We start from the raw sequence: 17,529 nt of genomic DNA, 5'->3' as shown, positions 1-17,529 counted from the left end.
CGAATTTTTGGGGTTTGAACCGAGCGTTGCGGGGAACCCACTGGTGACTGGTGCTCGTGCTGCGAGGTACGGCAGCGACAGGAATGAGGTGACCGAGACCTTGAGTAGGCATATGGGGAATAGTCCGGCTCTCGACGATGATAAGAGTAATCGGGAGACGGTCTCCTAGATGAATAGGGAACGCTGTACCTGCTTCCATATGACCTCGAAGGTGAGCGGGATGGTGAGCGAGATATAGGAGATCGCATCCCGAAGTGCGGAATGGGATGTCTGTAAACATGCGTGTAGTGCGGCCTCGAGTAGTGGTATGGAGAACGCGAGGCGTGATAGTACCGCGATTCCCTTGGCACATGATATCGCGGGGGGGAGGGAGACGGTGCCGGCGAGAACTTTGGAGATGGCGAAGGAGACGATCTTCGAGGAAGCGACTTTCTTTGAGCCTTCGTCGGTACCGGACCTTTATCAGGAGAGCGTCTGGAGACGCGATCGTCATCGTCTGAGAGTAGTATAGGAGAATGCGGTACCGACACTGATGGGGAGGGAAGCTGACTCTCCGGTGCCTTAGGGGAAACCGGGGTACTACGGACCGCCGGTTCCGTAACCCCTTCCTTAATCGCATGCGGTGCCGCCCCCGACACCGAGGCATGGCTGTCGCTCGGCACCGCGTCAGGTGCCGCAGGCGTTAGGCGCGTCGGTGCCGTCTGTTTTGTCGATGCCGATGGTTGAGCCGGTGCCGACTGCGGTGCCGTGGCATGTTTCCGCACCGGTGGTGCCGAGGTCTTATGGTCGGCCGGGTCTATAGGGTGCCGTTCTCGACTCATCGGTGCCGATTGCTGCCTGGTAGCGCTGGCGACAGTGGACGGTGCCGGCGCTGAAGACGAGCGCCCCACTGATTTCCCTCTGTCCCGCCTGTGTTTCGCGGGTTTATACCCCACTCCAGAGGTACCCGGTTGGTCACCCTCGCTGATTCTAGATCGAGGGGCCGCGGCCAGAGAGCGCGCTGGGGAGACTCGCTTAGACTTCTTTTGAGTCGACCCCAGGCATGGTGGAGACGTCTTCTCAAGAGTTCGGGAAGACTCCCGTTGAGGCGCTTCAGAGGGCTGTAAAGCCTTATCAAACAAGATAAGCTTCAGCCTCATGTCTCTGTCTTTACGTGCCCTGGCCGTTAACTTCGAACAATGGGCACATTTTCCCGGCACATGGGACTCTCCCAAGCAGCGTATGCACGCGTCGTGGCCATCTGACGCTGGCATGGGGTCCTTGCAACGAATACATTTCTTAAACCCCGGAGAGCCGGGCATGATATATATATATATATACAACAATAACGAATAATAGAGAGAAAAAACCCGTAACTAACTATCTACTGAACTTCGAAATTTTTTTTTTTTTTTTTTTATTTTTTTTTAACGAACAAACGACTAACTAACTAACTAATTAACAATAAACTGTGAAAAACTTGTAATAATTTTAACGTTTATCTCTTAAGGATCTGTCTCTGAGGAGAGAATCTGAAGTCCGTCAGCAACCTAGGACGGTTGAAAGGAACTGGCGGGGGGGCCGGACCGCGTGACTGAGGAAACCGCGCGAAGCCTGCCGCGCATGCGCGGTCCGGCCAGTTACGGCTACGAAAAGCCTCCGATCAGCGGCGCCGGGACGAGCCCGACACCTAGAGTGGAGCACCCACGGGGACCACTCGAAGAAGAAGTGGCTGCTCCTGCCGCCTGGCCCGGCTGCCTCAGCTCGCAGCTTGTAGGGGAGGCATCACGTGGCCAGCTGTTGGTCTCTGCTGCTCATGTTGCCCAGAGCAGAGCATGCTCTGTTCCTACCCAGCCCAGCACCCCCCTAGTGTGGCACCTGTCAACTGCCCCCTTCTGCCCCCCCTTCACTAGACTCTGCGGTGTTCCTCACTCCACCGCCCCTGCCAGACGCGGCAGGGGAAAATTGTCCCTGCCGGGCTTCTGTCCAGTATTTCATGGTTTTTTTTTACTGGACGGAGCTCGCAGGGGGAGACAAATTTTTTCAAGAAAAATAATGGATCCAGCTGCGACCCCCCTGTAAGTTGATCGTGACCTCCCTGGAGGTCGTGACCCACAGTTTGAGAAACACTTCCGTAACTAATTATTTAGAACACTTAAGGAATAAAAAGTGTAAAGACATTATCTTATCCCAATTGTAAACATGCTGCTAAAATAGGGATGATAATTATGACTAAACAATTCATAACAATCCCTCTTTCCAACCTCATATACAGCACTCAAGTCCCTGAAGAAAGTTTTGGCTCCGTCAAGCAAGGCCTCATTTTCTGGACACAGCACAATGTAAGCGACATCCCGATGACCCCCATATGGGTCCAGCAACAGCCTCTCCCAGAATGGCAAGGTGAATGGAGAGATTGTCAGGAAGTCCTTGTCATAACCCACCAGTAAAGTGGGGATTGGAAGAGGCTCAGGAGACTCCTCAGAACCTGATAACGAAAGAACAAAGTATTACAGAACCCCTTCAATTGTACAGGACTGTCTGGTACAAAAGCAAATCAGTTCTTTCCAGTCAAATGTTGTAAATCAATAATCTTTTACCATGGTGAATTTTCTGAAAGCCTGAATCTACTCTGAGCAGGCAAAATAAAGCCACAATATATATTAACAATGTTCTTCCTCAGTCCTTCTCTTAGGGTTATAGTCCTTAATAACAGGCAGAGACATTTGTATCATACTTAAGAAGTTTCATAAAATCAGAAGTCAGTCAAAGTATAAGAAGCCAATGCAAGCATCGTTACTATAATTACCCTAAAAGATTGCAATAAAATATCTTCTTGTGGTCTATAAGTATACATTCTGCCAAAATTTAAGGGCCTTCTTCAGGACTGAGCTTGTGGTTTCGCTCTGTATAAACAATGATATAGCCACATTTCACATATGTCCTTTCCACTTAAAGAAAAGTGATTAAATGAATTCATGGAAACTAATGTTTCTTGCGTTAGCTCCTGCTGGTTGGGCAAAATAACTAACCAAAGAAAACTGTAGCTCCCATAGTGAATAGTTTTTGATTTCTAAGCAAAGTGACTAAAGCTAAAATAGTCACTGAGACAAATGAGAGGATCATCATACAAGCTGTATTATTAGGGCAATAATTTTTGGTAGGGGGCACTCAAAAATTTTGGTAAGCGGTCAAGGGCCGCACTTTTCTGTGGAGGGGGTGCAGATTTTAGGATGGAGGTTGGGTGCAGAAGGGTGCATGGGGTAAGGGACGTGGGTGCAGGAGACAGTGTTGGATCTGAGAGGGTGTTTGGGTAGAGGAGGGGGTTGTGACCAGGGGAGGGGATTGGGGTGTAGGGTCGGAGAGGGGGTGTGGGTGCAGGAGAAGATTCAGGTTTTGGAAGGGAGTTGTCACCTGGGGCAGGGAGTGCAAAAAGTTTGGATGGTGATCTGAGGGAGGGAGCTGAAGTGTAGGAAGGGTTGGGATGCCAGAGGCAGGTGCTGGCAGGGAGAAGTTTACTTAAGTGTCTCCTGGCCAGCAGGCTGCAGCACCCCCAAGTCAGGCTGGTCTCCCTGCCTGTTGCAGCCCCAGCCTTCTTGAAAATACAGGCTGCTCCTTCTTCGTGGCTCTCTACTGCGGCTGCCCCAGCCTCTCAAGCAAATCTCTAAGCTCCAATTGGCTGGCTGTTTCCAGCCATTAGGAACTGAGAGATTGGCTGAGGTTGGTTCTTATTGGCCAGTTGTTTCTGGGATTGGTCAGTTGTTTCTCCATTAAGAGCTGAGGTTTGGGTTGGGGGGCAGGATGATCACACAAAGCCGCATCTTCCTCCCTGCAGAGCAGAAAAATACAGGGACTGTCTTTTAAACCTTGGCAGCTGCGTGTGCCTGAGGGTCCCGGCTGGGTGGTCCATGGTCCGGATCTGGCCCCTGGCCCGTATTTTGCCCAGCCCTGTATTAGAGATTATACTAATTGATTATGCTGTCTGAAAAGAAATGCCAGTCTAGCCTGCAGTAGCGTGGGGAATGTGAAGCCAAATACACCCTGGGAATTTTCAAAAAAATATAAATGACTAACAAGTCAGCATTCACCAACTATTACCACATACCTACCACAGATATCTACTGTTCTAACACGTAAGGGGGAATGTAGGTATTTCAGTTACAGTGTCTGATCACTGTTGGCAAATCCTGACTGTTCAATGCTACACTGTAGTTACAAAGTTGAAAAAAGGCTAGTTGTACTTGTCATGTGGCAGTGACATTGGAATGTAATGGTAGTTCCTGCAGCCTGACATAGCCAAAAGGGAAAGCAGGGAAAGCAGGAACTGAGTCACTTTGGCAAAATAGAATAAGAATACATACAAAAATGGATCAGTAGGGAATTTCATATAAAATGCAGATAAATGCAAGAAGGGTTAAAAACGATGTTTAAAGGTCAGTCATTAGTTTGCTCTCACTTAGCATGTATTCTGTATATATTTCTAATTAGAAGCATCACTTGTAATCAGGATGTATTTAATTACGAACATCTCAGCAATATGGCATTTTAAAACAGATTTTAAATCTTATAACCAGGGCTCTAATTTTATTTAATAGCTTCTATGCTTCTCATTATTCATTGTTCTAGCTATGGGTTCAAACCAAAATCAAATCCACATAGGGATTTTGAACCCATCCCACAGTTAGGAGTGTTCAAAGCCACCTCCAATGTCAGTCACCTTGAAAGGTAAACCCCTTACTATGTTACTCAAAAATATTCTTTAAACATTAAACACAATAAAAATCATCCAAGAAAGACTTTTGCTCTTACAGTCTTTCCAGCAAAGAACACATTCAAATGCACAAGTGTAAGGAAACATGCTCTTCATCTAAACAGTGCTGCTGCACGAACAAATTGTACCATATGTTCCCCGGCCTGCCATCTTATGGAACTGCTGCCAGGTGAGGGGTCCCTGTACATGCTGAATGTTCTCCCAGGTCCTCCCTGTCCGCTTCTTCTGGATGGCATCTTGGAGAAAGGGCTGTAGGGAGAGGAGCATGCGCACCACATCCTGGGAGGACAGCATACTGATGTCGAGTACTACAAATGACAAAGAGGTGACGAGACGGGGGAATAAGTTTATTTTGACCTGTGATTCTTTCAATCTTACCGATGTTCCGCTATAATTAGTAGAACAGAATTTAAACTGCATCTTTATCAAACAATATTGTTATGCTAAGCTTTTTATAAGTTATTTTCAATATCTCTTTTTACAAAATGTTACTTAGACCTTTGGACTACATCGACATTGCAGATTTATTTAGAAAATATCTTCCAAAATAGTTGATTTTGAAATCTACACACCAAAAGTATATTGAACTAGTGCTTAGCTATTTCGAAAGAGCATCCACACTGACTGGACACTAATTTGCATTTAAGACCACTCAGAACCACTTCAGGCAGGACATCAAGTCAGCAGTTACTTCATGTGACTGCTGCTTGAGGCTGAGGCTCTTGCTTAAAGAGGTCCCCCTGTACAGCCATGTCTCAGGCTTTTTGTCTTTGTCTACCTTCTTGAGGGATAGCAAAGCCTTTTCTTCTGCCTGCTGCAGTTGCCCTTGCAGACACCATAGCTTTCCAGACATGGAGCTGGAGCTGCCTCTAGGCAGTTTATGGCTATTGCAGCTTGTGCTGCACCTCATGCAGCAGTTTCTGCAGGCTACCTCCCAGGCCTTGCAGGAAACCATCCTCCAGCTCCTCTAGGAGACACTCCTTGGATCTCTGAGGGCACGGCTCATGTAGCTAGATCCCACCTGCCCTCTACTTCACACCGTGCACCACCGCCTCTGGTGTCTGGATACCAGTTCTGACAGGTGGGACCAGATTCTTATGGAGCAGTGAGGAGATCAGCAATGGCTCCAGAATTTCAGGATGAGAAAGGACATCTTTCTGGAGCTCTGTGAGTGGTTCTCCCCTCCTCTCAGGCAACAGGACACTCACATGAGACCAACCATCCCCCTCCAGAAACGGGTCGCCATCGCCCTCTAGAAGCTCGCCTCACCGGACAGCTACCAATCTGTCGAGAATCAGTCTGGCATGGGGAGATTGACCATCGGGGCCGTGCTCATGCAAGTATGGCATTCTCAGGCTATTGTTCCAAGGATGGAAATACTGCAGGAATGGGGTTCCCTAGCGAAAGGGGGTGGTGGTATCAACTCCCACCCTGGGAGTTTTTTCAATCCTGCTCTCACAAAGCCCTGGTGGCGAATGGGTTAAATGGGGGTGTTGCTCCTGGTGTTGGGGGGTGGAGGAACAGAGTTGTGATGGGCTAAGGGACTTCCCACCAGCCTTGCCACCCCTGTGAATCTGTGTTGGTTTGTCTCCTTCAGCAGCCAGTGAGGGCCATCAACACCATCCTTCTCTGCAGAGTCATCCACCTTGGAGATGTAGACACCATCATTGTCAGACTTGACGTCATGGGCTTCCCCAACTGCGGGGGATGGAGGAGGGGAGGGAGGTGGAGGGTTTGACGGCAGCCATATTCCAGACCCCCAGCCATCTCTCTTCATTAACTGCCAGGGATACTTTTCAATGGTCCTGCAGGCCGTCATAGACCACTGGGACCAGGTTATGGATTTCTATGGCGGGTGGTTGGGGAAGGTGCATGACTCTAGCATGTTCCACAATCTGTACACTGGAACTTTTTTCCCCAACTGCACCATCAGGGGTGGGGACATGGACATGCCCATCTGCATGGTGGGGGACGCAGCCTTTCCCCAAGGCCTACCCTCTCTTGCCTTGGCTCATGAAGTCATATACTCGCCACTTTGACCCCTCAGGAACACTACAATGACAGGTTCAGCAGGGCCCGCATGGTCGTAGAGGGTGCCTTTGGCCGTCTGAAGGAGCATTTCAGATGCTTCCTCACTCGGCTGGACCTCGCAGACCACAACATTCCATATGTGGAGCACATGACACACAGCCACCACAGTATTTGAGAAAGAAAAGGGGAGGCATTCCTGACAGGGTGGGGGGGCGGAGGTTGACTGCATTGGCAGCCACACACTGCTGCCAACTGGGGAGAGTTTCTCACAGGGAGCTCGCTGACACTCTCCCCTGGGCATCCACACTCAGAGCCTATGCATTCTTACTCTCTGCCTTTCCTCCCACACCCCTCTCTTCCTCCCCTTTCCGCCTTGTCTGCTAAGACAACAAAAAAATTGTTTTGGAAAACATAAAATCTGTTTCTTTTTATTTGGGGTCAAAGAAACTGGGGAGAGACTGGGGAAAGAACCTGGGAGAGGAGAGGAGAGAGGGGGGAGAGTAGGGGTGATGAGAACCTTGGAAGGTGGAGGAGGGGGGAGGAGAGGCTCAGGGATGGGGCTGGGAGTGGCACTTGCTGTGGTGATCTCACTGCCACGAGTGCGGGGGCCTTGAGGAGGGGATGTGTTGGGGAGAAAGGGGAGGGGGAGTGGGAGAAGGAGCTACAGCGACGGCAGGACTGGGAGCAGTAGCAGGAGCAGGCATTATGCTGGCAACAAGGGATTGGCACAGCCGCACACATGGTGCTCCTGCTCCAGGAGCTCCTGCCAGGTGTCTCGCTGCAGCTGGATGTCTTCCTGGAGCCTGCGGTCGATGGTGTGCTCCACAGATCAGAGTGCCACAAGGTGCTCCATCTGGCTCATCCATGGGTCTCCTGTGCCTGCAGGTTCCTTGGATTCTGGAGGCTGCCTTGGGTTCTGGAGGCTGCCTTGGCCCCTCTCGCAGCTGGTCCAGCAATGGAGAATAAAGAGAGATGGTCAGTCATACCAGGGGACACTGTGCCTGAAGCCTGGTCCTCACCTGTGAGTCGAGAGTGACAGTTCTCAGCACAGTCGAAGGCGACATGCTTGGCCATGTGCGTCCAGTGGGCCCATTCCTACAGGGGCCCAGATATCTCCAGGAGAGTATTGCCCCAAGAGTCCCGCAGAAGGCCATGCCCGCTCTGCTGAGTGTGTGCGTATGTATGTCCCCAGCCTCCTTCTAGAGGATGGTTGTGGAGGGAGGGTGTGTGTCCCACCCAAGAGTCACAAGCCTCTTCAGATGTCCTGTGTGCAGTAGCACAAGGGTCCTCTGTGCCATCCTCCCTGGGGCTGTGTGGTCAGAAGCAGTGCAGCACATGCTCCCACTGCTGTGCAATCCCTAAGATGCAAGGGCCAAGTGAGGAGAGCCCAACTACCCCTCACTGTCCACCACCTCCACCCCCTGGGTAAAAGGAACACGATGGCACTCACATGATGTTCCTTCCCCAGCCTTAGACAACACTTGGGACACGTCCACAGGGAAAGGTACCAGCTCCAGGGTCAGCAGAGTGATGGTGCTGGCTTCATCCGGCTCCTTCTCCATGAATCTCTCCCAAACAATAACGATGACAGGGGTCTTGAGTCCGGAGTCCACAACCAGAGTGGGTAAAGGGACTGCCCGGCCCCTCTCCCCTGGATGTGGTCTATGTTTTCGCAGTAGGGGTAGTTGTGGGGTTCTGCCGTGGAGCAGGAGTTGCCCTCCTTAGCACTGGCATATGCTTGGCAGAGCTCTTTTACCTTCATCTGCACTTGCTACTGGGTGAAGACATGTCCTTTGTTGGACAGGCTCTCGTCCATGCGGCCACAGACATCCATGTTCCTGTGTCTAGTGCAGAGATCCTGGAGGCTTTCCTCCTCACCCTAGAGCTCAATGAGGTCCAGGATCTCCACACCAGACCAGGAAGGTGCATGCCTCTTTCAGCCCCTGGCAGGCTCCTGGGAGTTGTCTGAATGCTCCCAAGGAGTAGTGGAGGGCTGGGTGGGAGCAACGGAGTCACTCATTTGTCAAGTTTCGAGGCAGTGGCAGCTGCAGGGTGGCTCAGGACTGTCAGGGCCTCCTGCTTCTCACAAGCCCTTTCCCCAGTGGCTGCCGCTTTAAAGGTTCCAGGGGAAGGTGGGGAATGTAGAGTTTGGCTGAGTGTGGACAGAGTGGCTAGCAGGGCACCGTGGGAAGGGCTGGAGGCCCCTTATTTCAAAATAACTGCAGCTGCCCTGTCTACACAGGCCCTATTGCAAATGAGGTTTACAGTTTTGGGAATAAGCCACCCACTCTTTTGAAACTATTTCAAAATAACGCTACTGCTGGGTAGACACTCAAATAGTTATTTTGGAATAATGAATAGACATACCCTTGGTATCCAACCTGTTCTGAAGCAGTAGCCATTATAATGGTTACTGCTATAGTGAACTAGCCACATTCAACTGGCCAAATAGCCACAATGTTCAAGCCAGCTAACCACACTCAAGCGGCCAAATAGCCACTTGTGAGTATGGCTAGCATATTGGACACTATAGATCTAGACTGAAGTGATTTGCTGCAATGTTGTTTAAAGGTGTAAAGCTGCTTAGAAGCTAAAACAATTAATGTAAGTCCATAAAGAATTTGAGGGTGCTTCAGACATGCACATTATATTTCATTTACAAATTTACATTATTTCCAGTTGGCATTGTTTTACAAAGAGCAGCCCTCTTTCAGTGATTGCATACTTCATGCTCCAAAGAGATGTGCCATAGCCTCATTGAAGGAAGCTAGAGCAAAGTTTGACCTTCACTTCAGAAAACAAAACAAAACAAAAACCCTATAGAATTGGTGTGAATTTGTGACACTGAAAAATCTTACAGTGTGCTAGAAAGAAGAAGGAAATTTACCAGTATTCTACCTACGGTTTTAGAAAGCTCTCTACTTTACTAATCTACTCCTGTTCATCAAGACTGCATTTTCTCCCACAAAGTTTAAAGGATATTTTCTTACACTGGTGAGTTTAAAATAAAATTACAAAAACTTAAAGAAAGCCAAGCCCTCTTCTGTGAGTCATACCATTGCTGTGAGGCCAAGAGTGTACAGTAGCACTTCTTACTAAGGCTTCATCCACTTTTCCACCACTGGGGTTATCCACATATTGCCTTCCTTGCTCCAGGGCATTGAAGCACTCTATCCAGGAATCATTAGTATCCGCTTGCACTCTGTCATAACTCCAGTTCATATAGGGAAGTGTCAGCCGGTTATTGGAGGACATATAGTCCAAACAGCTCAGAGAGGTGAAAGGCTGTGCGTGCTGATTCTGAAGAAGGAGAAGGAGGCTCACTGGGGGTTCCTGCCCTCTCCTGGCTCCTTCTCCCATCTGAGGAATTAAAGTGGTCTGACACATCATCAGTCTCCTCTCTGCAGCCTGGCCAGTGTCTGAGGTCTTGCCAAAAATATCCAATTCATCCTCAATGAAAAGCCCAGAGTTGTAACCTAGTCTGCGGTTCATAATCGCACTAAATCCACATGTGCATCGGTACTGGTCCTCATTAGATGAATCTGGGATGTACAGCCCTACATCTGCACCTTTAATATTCATGTTACATGCGCATATACAACAGCTATCAAAGTTGCGATCTTTAAAGATGTTCAGCACAGAATCTGAAAGAATCAGGGTGACATAAAGGCTGTGGGCTTCTGGAATTGGCTGGACTGTTGCTGGCTCCACAGAATTAAGTGGTCGTGTTGTAGAAGGGGTAGAAGCTGGTGAACCTTGATCTGTGCTGTCATATTTTACAGATCCCTGCCCGCTGGCAGTGCCCCCACCTCTAGGAGTCCTTGGGGTTCTGGGTGTGCGTGGCGTAGGGACGGAGAAGCGGGGAGTTGCTGGGGATGGCAGTACTCCCGCTCCACTGTTGCTGGCTGGGGCAGCACTGTTTAATGTCACTGGTGTATTCATTTGGGGAGTGTTCATCTGAAGATAGTCTTGATCTGCCAGGCTCCCAACACTAGGCACATTGCTGCAAACATACAGGAGGAAGATGAGTATTCAAAAGATTCACTGTAGACAGGACTTAGATGCAATAGCTCTATGAAGACCAAAATCATGGGAAAGCATGTTTAGACATTCCTCTCATTGTATTCAAGATTCTCTTCTGTCTACACTTTCAAGGTCTCATCAACAAATACAACTGTCACCTGAGAGAGCAGTAAAAAGAAAAAAAACCCCAAAACCAACCCAACCAAACCAAAACAGAAAATGCCCCCTCACACAGTTTAAAGATTATACACTAAGAGTCTGTTCTGTACTAAAATCTCAGATGCTTATTTAGAAGGACCTGAGTATTTTCAGCACTTGGGGGTGGGGGAGAGAAAATTATTCCAGTGAATTCACTATGCAGTTCTCTCTAAAGAAATCTACAGTCCAATGCGTAAAAATTAGGGACATGAAATTTCATATAGTTGTCGAGTTGTAAACTCCCTTTAGAAATAATTAGCTTAATTGCCTATATGTTTTACAATGTTGGTAGTAAATAAGTAACTTCAATGTTCCTTGATACAGATAATTTATATGATGCTTCTTGTTAAAATTTTAATGTTTCCTTGAAGGTACCAGTTGACAAAAGTGTTTCACATACAATAAAGGCAGTCTTTATCTAGCCTTAAATACTTTACAGCATAAAATAACACTTGCTATTACAGACGTGTGGTCCAGAGGAGCAGAAAATAGTATTTGTAGGTCACCATTTGTCATCACACCCCTTTTTACTGACAGTTTTGCCATTATCTGACAAAATTCAGGGACTAGAATGTGGTCATATGTTCCCACAAGAGAGCTCTTCTCTTTGTTGTGACAAATTATAGTAAGAAACAGATAATTTTGTAATAAGGCTTCATATTAAGGGCAACGTAATTGCTCAAACGAATAAGATCTTTATAACATTCCTCTTCCGGAGAGCTAATAAATTTTTTTTTGCAATGTATTCCTTAAAGGGCAGCACATAAAATATAAAAATAAGATTAGTCTTTGAAGTAGGAGCAGAAACACATGGCTTTTTTTACATTTGTGCACTCTTACTGTATGTTTTATATGCTAGGTCAGAAATATATTATTTTAAGGATTCTATTTCATTAGCAGCTTGAAAAGCTACCGCATTAAAGACCTGATTCTTTAGAACAGTTTTGTTATCTTGAACTGACTTATGTCCAAAGCAAAGAATAGGAAAAAAAGGACAAAGATTAAGAGTTGGTAATCTGTGGTGAATACTTTAAACTAATGACAAAGGATGACTTAGAAATCTTGATTAGTAATCACCTCACTAGCAAAAGCCTGCAGTATTAAGGGTGCAGTAATGATCTTCACTCTACTTGGATTAAATTGAAAATAATTGTTTTCAATAAATAACTGCAATTAATAATCCAGGTTACTTTTAGAAAAAACAGTGAACTCATTGTCTCTTTAAGTGACATGAAGGGTTTGTATTTTTTTTTCCTTTTGCCTTTCTTTTGAGATCACTGGAAGACCTGATTTCAACGATGTAGGGTTTGATTTAAAAATACAAGTCACTCCCTCTATAAATTAATTCACCGCAGCAGGAGACTCTTCTTCTCCATATATTATATCTTTTAAGAGGATTCATGTATTAAATGGTTTAAATTCTTGCTAGGTTTCCAGATCTGCAGCAATGGATTTCTTCCATAAACAGCATATACTTTTGAAAAAATATGCAGAGAATGCAAATTTCTCATTTAACTTAATGACATGAGGCATTGCTACACTATACATTATGGTGGAAAGAAGTACTTTTCATTATAGGAAAAGGAATCACCGAGCACATTAAACTGTCAACCTATGTAACCAATTCAGAAGAAAGAAGAGTACCATAAAAAAGACTTGTGTGTCCTCACAAAACTAACACAGGGTGAAATTCATCCCTGCTGGGCTCTTACTACATTTAACATGCAGAGCTGCAATGGGGGTAGCTTCCGAGGTCAGTGTGAGGCGGGACTAAGGAGTCCGAGTACAGAACCAGCTCTGGGACACTGCACCTACTATGTTCATCCTGCAGAGCAGTAGAAGGGGTAACAAGGATCCTCCCTTATTAACTAATTGAGTAGTCAATGGAAATTCCATCAATTACTTGATTAGCTGATTAACTGCAATTTAACATCCCTAATGTGAACATGAGTACCTTCTTTATGAAATACTACCTTCTTTCATATTTTATACAGGCAGGTATTTTCTCCATATCACTCACATAGCAAACAGTTATTACAAGTACAGGCAGTCCCCGGGTTACGTACAAGATAGGGACTGTAGGTTTGTTCTTAAGTTGAATTTGTATGTAAGTCGGAACTGGTACATATTGTACCCCAGGTGTCCCCGATTCAGCCACTGCTGAAACTGACTAGCGGTTGACTCCAGGAAGCCCGAGGCAGAGCTGCTTTGCCCCGGGATTCCTGGAATCAGCCTCTGATCAGTTTCAGCAGCAGCTGACTTGGGGACACCTGGGGTAGAGCAGCTGGGGTGCTGCCAGGTTGGTCCCCGCAGCGCCAAGGTGCGGCGCTGAGGGACCAACCCAGCAGAGCCCCAGCTGCTCTGTCCCAGGCGTCCAGATTCAGCCGCTGTTGAAACTGACCAGCAGCAGCTGAATCGGACACACCTAGGGCAGAACAGCTGGAGTGCTGCTGGGTTGGTCTGGTAGCGCCGACCCTTGGCTCAGCGGGACCAACCCAGCAGCACCCCAGCTGCTCTTGGGGACGCCTGGGGCAGAGCAGCTGGGGTGCTGCTGAGTTGGTCCCGCAGCGCCGCTCCTCAGCGCTACTGGACCAACCCGGCAGTACCCCAGCTGCTCTGCCCCAGGTGTCCCCAAGTCAGCCGCTACTGAAACTGACCAGCGGCTGATTCCAGGAAGCCCGGGGCAGAGCAGCTCTGCCTCGGGCTTCCTGTAGTCAGCCGCTGGTCAGTTTCAGTAACGGCTGACTTGGGGACGCCTGGGGCAGAGCAGCTGGGGTGCTGCTGGGTTGGTCCAGTAGTGCCGCACCTCGGCGCTGTGGGAGCAACCCGGCAGCCCCCCAGCTGCTCTACCCCAGGCGTCCTGATTCAGCCGCCGCTGAAAATGACCAGCGGCGAGAAAAGCCTGGCCTGCTGGGGGGGGGGGGGGGGGGGGGGGCGCACTAGCTGGCTCCCCCCCCCCCCACCAGCAGACTAGGCTTTTCTCACTGCGGAGGACGGTGGCGGCAGGACCGTGGCGCGTCTTGGCGGTCCCGCAGCTCGCGTCTCCTTGGTCTGCTGGGGGGGGGGGGGGCGCACTAGATGTCCCCCCCCCCCAAGCAGACCAAGGAGACGCGAGCTGCGGGACCGCCAAGATGCGCCGCGGTCCTGCCGCCCGCATCCTCCGTGGCTTTGCTCCGCGTCTCCCTGGTCTGCTGGGGGGACCCCCCCCCCCAGCAGACCAGGGAGACACGGAGTGGCTTTTCTTGCCACAGAGGACACGGGCGGCGGGACCACGGCGCGTCTCATCAGTCCCGCCACCCGCGTCCTCCGCGGCGAGAAAAGCCTGGTCTGCTGGGGGGGGGAGGGCTGGGGGGCTCAGCTAGTGCGGGGTTCCCTCACCCTGTTCGTAAATAGGGATCCGACGTAAGTCAGATCCACGTAACCCAGGGACTGCCTGTATATAACTTTTTTGTCTGGCTCCTTTACTATTAACTAAAACTCAAGGGAGAAGCAGATGATATGCCTTTTTTACAAGTAAAAGCAAATGATGTTTGACATTTACCATTTCTTCCAGCAAATCAGATAAAGTAATGACTAAATATTCACCATTAAACCTAGTAGTTGGTGATTATGAATCTTCTTTAATGTTTCTTATATTAAATTACATTAATCATTATCATTTGTTCCTGCTCCAGTTATCAAAACTATTTCTGACTCTATAAAGAAATAAATGGTCTGTTACAATGCTTGTACATACTTGTAGCCATCTCTGATGAAAGTGGCTGCAGGTGGCATGGGGAGTTGTTCAATTTTAGGAGGAATTGCCCAAGAAGGCCTGAACATGCAGGCATCTGGTATCTTCAGAGGTAGTAGGCACTGGCTTGGCAGTATCTTCAATGGAGCAAACATAGAGGAGCCCACAAAAGATTGAAATGATGGAACTTTGTAAACATATGAAAAATCCTGTAAAACCAAAGTGATTTCAGTGTTTAGCGCTACATAGAAAAGCCAATTATTATATTAAAAATATATTCAAGTAAAACTAATTATACTGTAGTAGAAATTTACAGAAAACTTAGTTTTTAATGTCTTACTATAGATGCCAAGGCCAGAAGAGCCACTGTGATAATCTAATCTGACATCCTATACAACACAGGTCAAAGAACTTCCCCAACTTAATTTCTACAGCAGATTTTTTTTTATTCCAAACTTGCTAATGATGAGAATCCACTCTAACTCTTAGTAAATTGTTTCAATGGTTAATTACTCCCACTACACATATGCATTAATTTCCCACTACACATATGCATTAATTTCCAGCCTGAATTTGTTTAGCTTCAACTTCCAGCGATTCAACTTCCTCTCTCTCCTAGTTCAAAAGGCCCATTATCAAAAAGTTGTTCCCCATATAAATACTTACAGATTATAATCAAGTCATCCCTTAACCTTCTCTGTGTTTAGACTGTGCTAGTTGTATCTATCATAAGGAAGGGTTCAAATCCTTCATGGCTCTTCTTTGACCCTTCTTCAATTTATTAACATCCTTCTTAAACTGCGGACACCAGAACAGTACATACTATTCCACTATCAACTGTATCAATGCCAAATACAGAATATAAAATAGCATCCCTCTTCCTATTCAATATTTCACTGTTATGCACCCAAGGATCACATGAAGCTGTCTGGTCACAACATTGCATTGGGAATTCAAGTTCAGTTGATTATCCACTGTGATCCTCAAATCATTTTCACAGTCACTGCTTGCCAGGATAGATTCTCTCATCCCATGAGTAAGGTCTACATTCTTTATTCTTATCTGTTTACTTTTATATATAGTTGTATTCAGTGCTTTTTTTGTTAACCAAAAAAAAAAAGGTGCCGGTATTCCAAGGGAAAAGTTGTTGAGCTCTGACTGGAGGTGCCGGTACTGTGTCTCAAGGTGCCGGTACTGCGTACCGGGCAGTACCATCACAAAAAAAAGCGCTGGTTGTATATTAAAACACAGTGTTTGCTTGCATACAGCTTATCAAGTGATCCAGATTGCTCTGTACTAATTACTTGTTTTCTTCATTGTTTATAACTCCCCTGACTATTGTATCATATTCAAATGTTCAGTGATGAGTTTGTTTTCTTCCAGGTCATAAATAAAAAAATATTATATAGTGTAGAACAAGACCCCATTAAAAACAAACCTGCTTGATGGTGATTCCCCATTAACAACATTTTGAGACCTACCAGTCAGTCAACTTGTAATGTATTTAATGTGCACCATGTTACTTTTATTTTGCTCTGATTTTTAATTAAAATATCATGCAGCACTGAATCAAATGCTAAACAGAAGTCTACATAGATTATTCAACACTATCATATTTACCAAAAAGATACCAACTTAGTTTGATGGGATCTATTTTCCATAAATTCATGTTGCCTGGCACTAATATTACCCTCAATTAATTCTTTATTAATGAAACCCCATATCACATGCTCGGTTATCTTGCCTGGATCAGTGTTTGCCAGGCCTAAAATTACTTGGGTCATCCTCTTTACCCCTTTAAATATTGGCACAACATTAACTTTTTTCCAGTTTTCTGGAACGTCTCCAGTATTCCAAGACTTACTGAAATCAACACTAACAGTCCAGTGAGCGATTCTGCCTTCTCTGTTAAAACTCGGATGCAAGTTATCTGGACCTGCTGATTTAAAAATGTCTAGCTTTAGTAGCTGCTGTTTAACATCGTCCTGCCATACTAGTGAAAATAGCGTTACTATCGTGAATGAGTACGTCAACCATTTTTCCCAATTGTAGAATAGAAATATTTATTGAACATGTCTGCTTTCTCTGGATTAGTATTGATAATTCTAAATTTTCTATCTAGAAACTACAGGTTGGACCACCCTTGTCTGGCACCCTCGGGACCTGATTGGTCCCAGGTGAGGGATTTTGCCAGACCAGGGGAAGACATATCTGGACCTTCTGCTACCGGCCCCCCCAGCCCTGGACTGACGGCAGGCCCTGCCAGTCCAAACCTCCCCTGGCATGACATGTTGGGCAGCCCAGCTGTGGTGCGCTGGGCTCCTCGCCCCACTGGGCAGTCTAATGGGGGGTACGTCAGGAACCAAGCTTCCAACCCCATGGTCAACTCACTGCCAGCAGCCCGCAGAACTCCTATGCACCAGCCCTCCACGGGGATTCTCTGGTCTGGCAACATCTATGGTCCAAGGCTCAAGCTGTACTATTGTTAAGATTTTCTGCATTCCACATGGACGTAAACCACTTGTGCTTTGTGTCCTCAACTCTGCCAGTCATCTATTCCTCTGTATTCTTTTGCTTCCCTTCTCAGTACTTCCCTGAAGTGTGAGAAGATGAAGCATAACGGGATTCCTCCCTTCGGCACTCAATAATCAACATAAAAAACGTACTTACATTTTTGCAAAAAGGAGTTACAGTGGGGTTAGGTATATGAGCAGCAGCTGCTCAAATGATGACATAGCACAACTCTTGAGCATGCATGAACAATTAAAAATATATATGTTTCCACACTCTTTAA

The 17,529-nt window shown here is 47.0% G+C and overlaps 1 protein-coding gene across 3 annotated transcripts in view; it reads right to left on the bottom strand.

The window, feature by feature from the left end:
- Positions 1–17,529, bottom strand: part of MED13L (mediator complex subunit 13L) — a 379,146-nt gene that overhangs the window by 72,963 nt on the left and 288,654 nt on the right. For 2 of the 3 annotated variants that reach the window (XM_075898186.1, XM_075898189.1), the window contains 5 exons: positions 16,600–16,674; positions 14,739–14,944; positions 9,838–10,784; positions 4,879–5,058; positions 2,244–2,467 (listed from right to left, as the gene is read on the bottom strand). In XM_075898186.1, coding sequence (XP_075754301.1) covers positions 2,244–2,467; positions 4,879–5,058; positions 9,838–10,784; positions 14,739–14,944; positions 16,600–16,674 — 1,632 coding nt within the window. The remainder of the gene's footprint in view (positions 1–2,243; positions 2,468–4,878; positions 5,059–9,837; positions 10,785–14,738; positions 14,945–16,599; positions 16,675–17,529) is intronic. The other variant, XM_075898187.1, reaches the window with a different exon arrangement.

Source organism: Pelodiscus sinensis, chromosome 15 (genome assembly GCF_049634645.1).
Source record: "Pelodiscus sinensis isolate JC-2024 chromosome 15, ASM4963464v1, whole genome shotgun sequence".
Lineage (NCBI taxonomy): Eukaryota > Metazoa > Chordata > Testudines > Trionychidae > Pelodiscus > Pelodiscus sinensis.
This window is presented reverse-complemented; position numbering and strand designations above follow the sequence as displayed.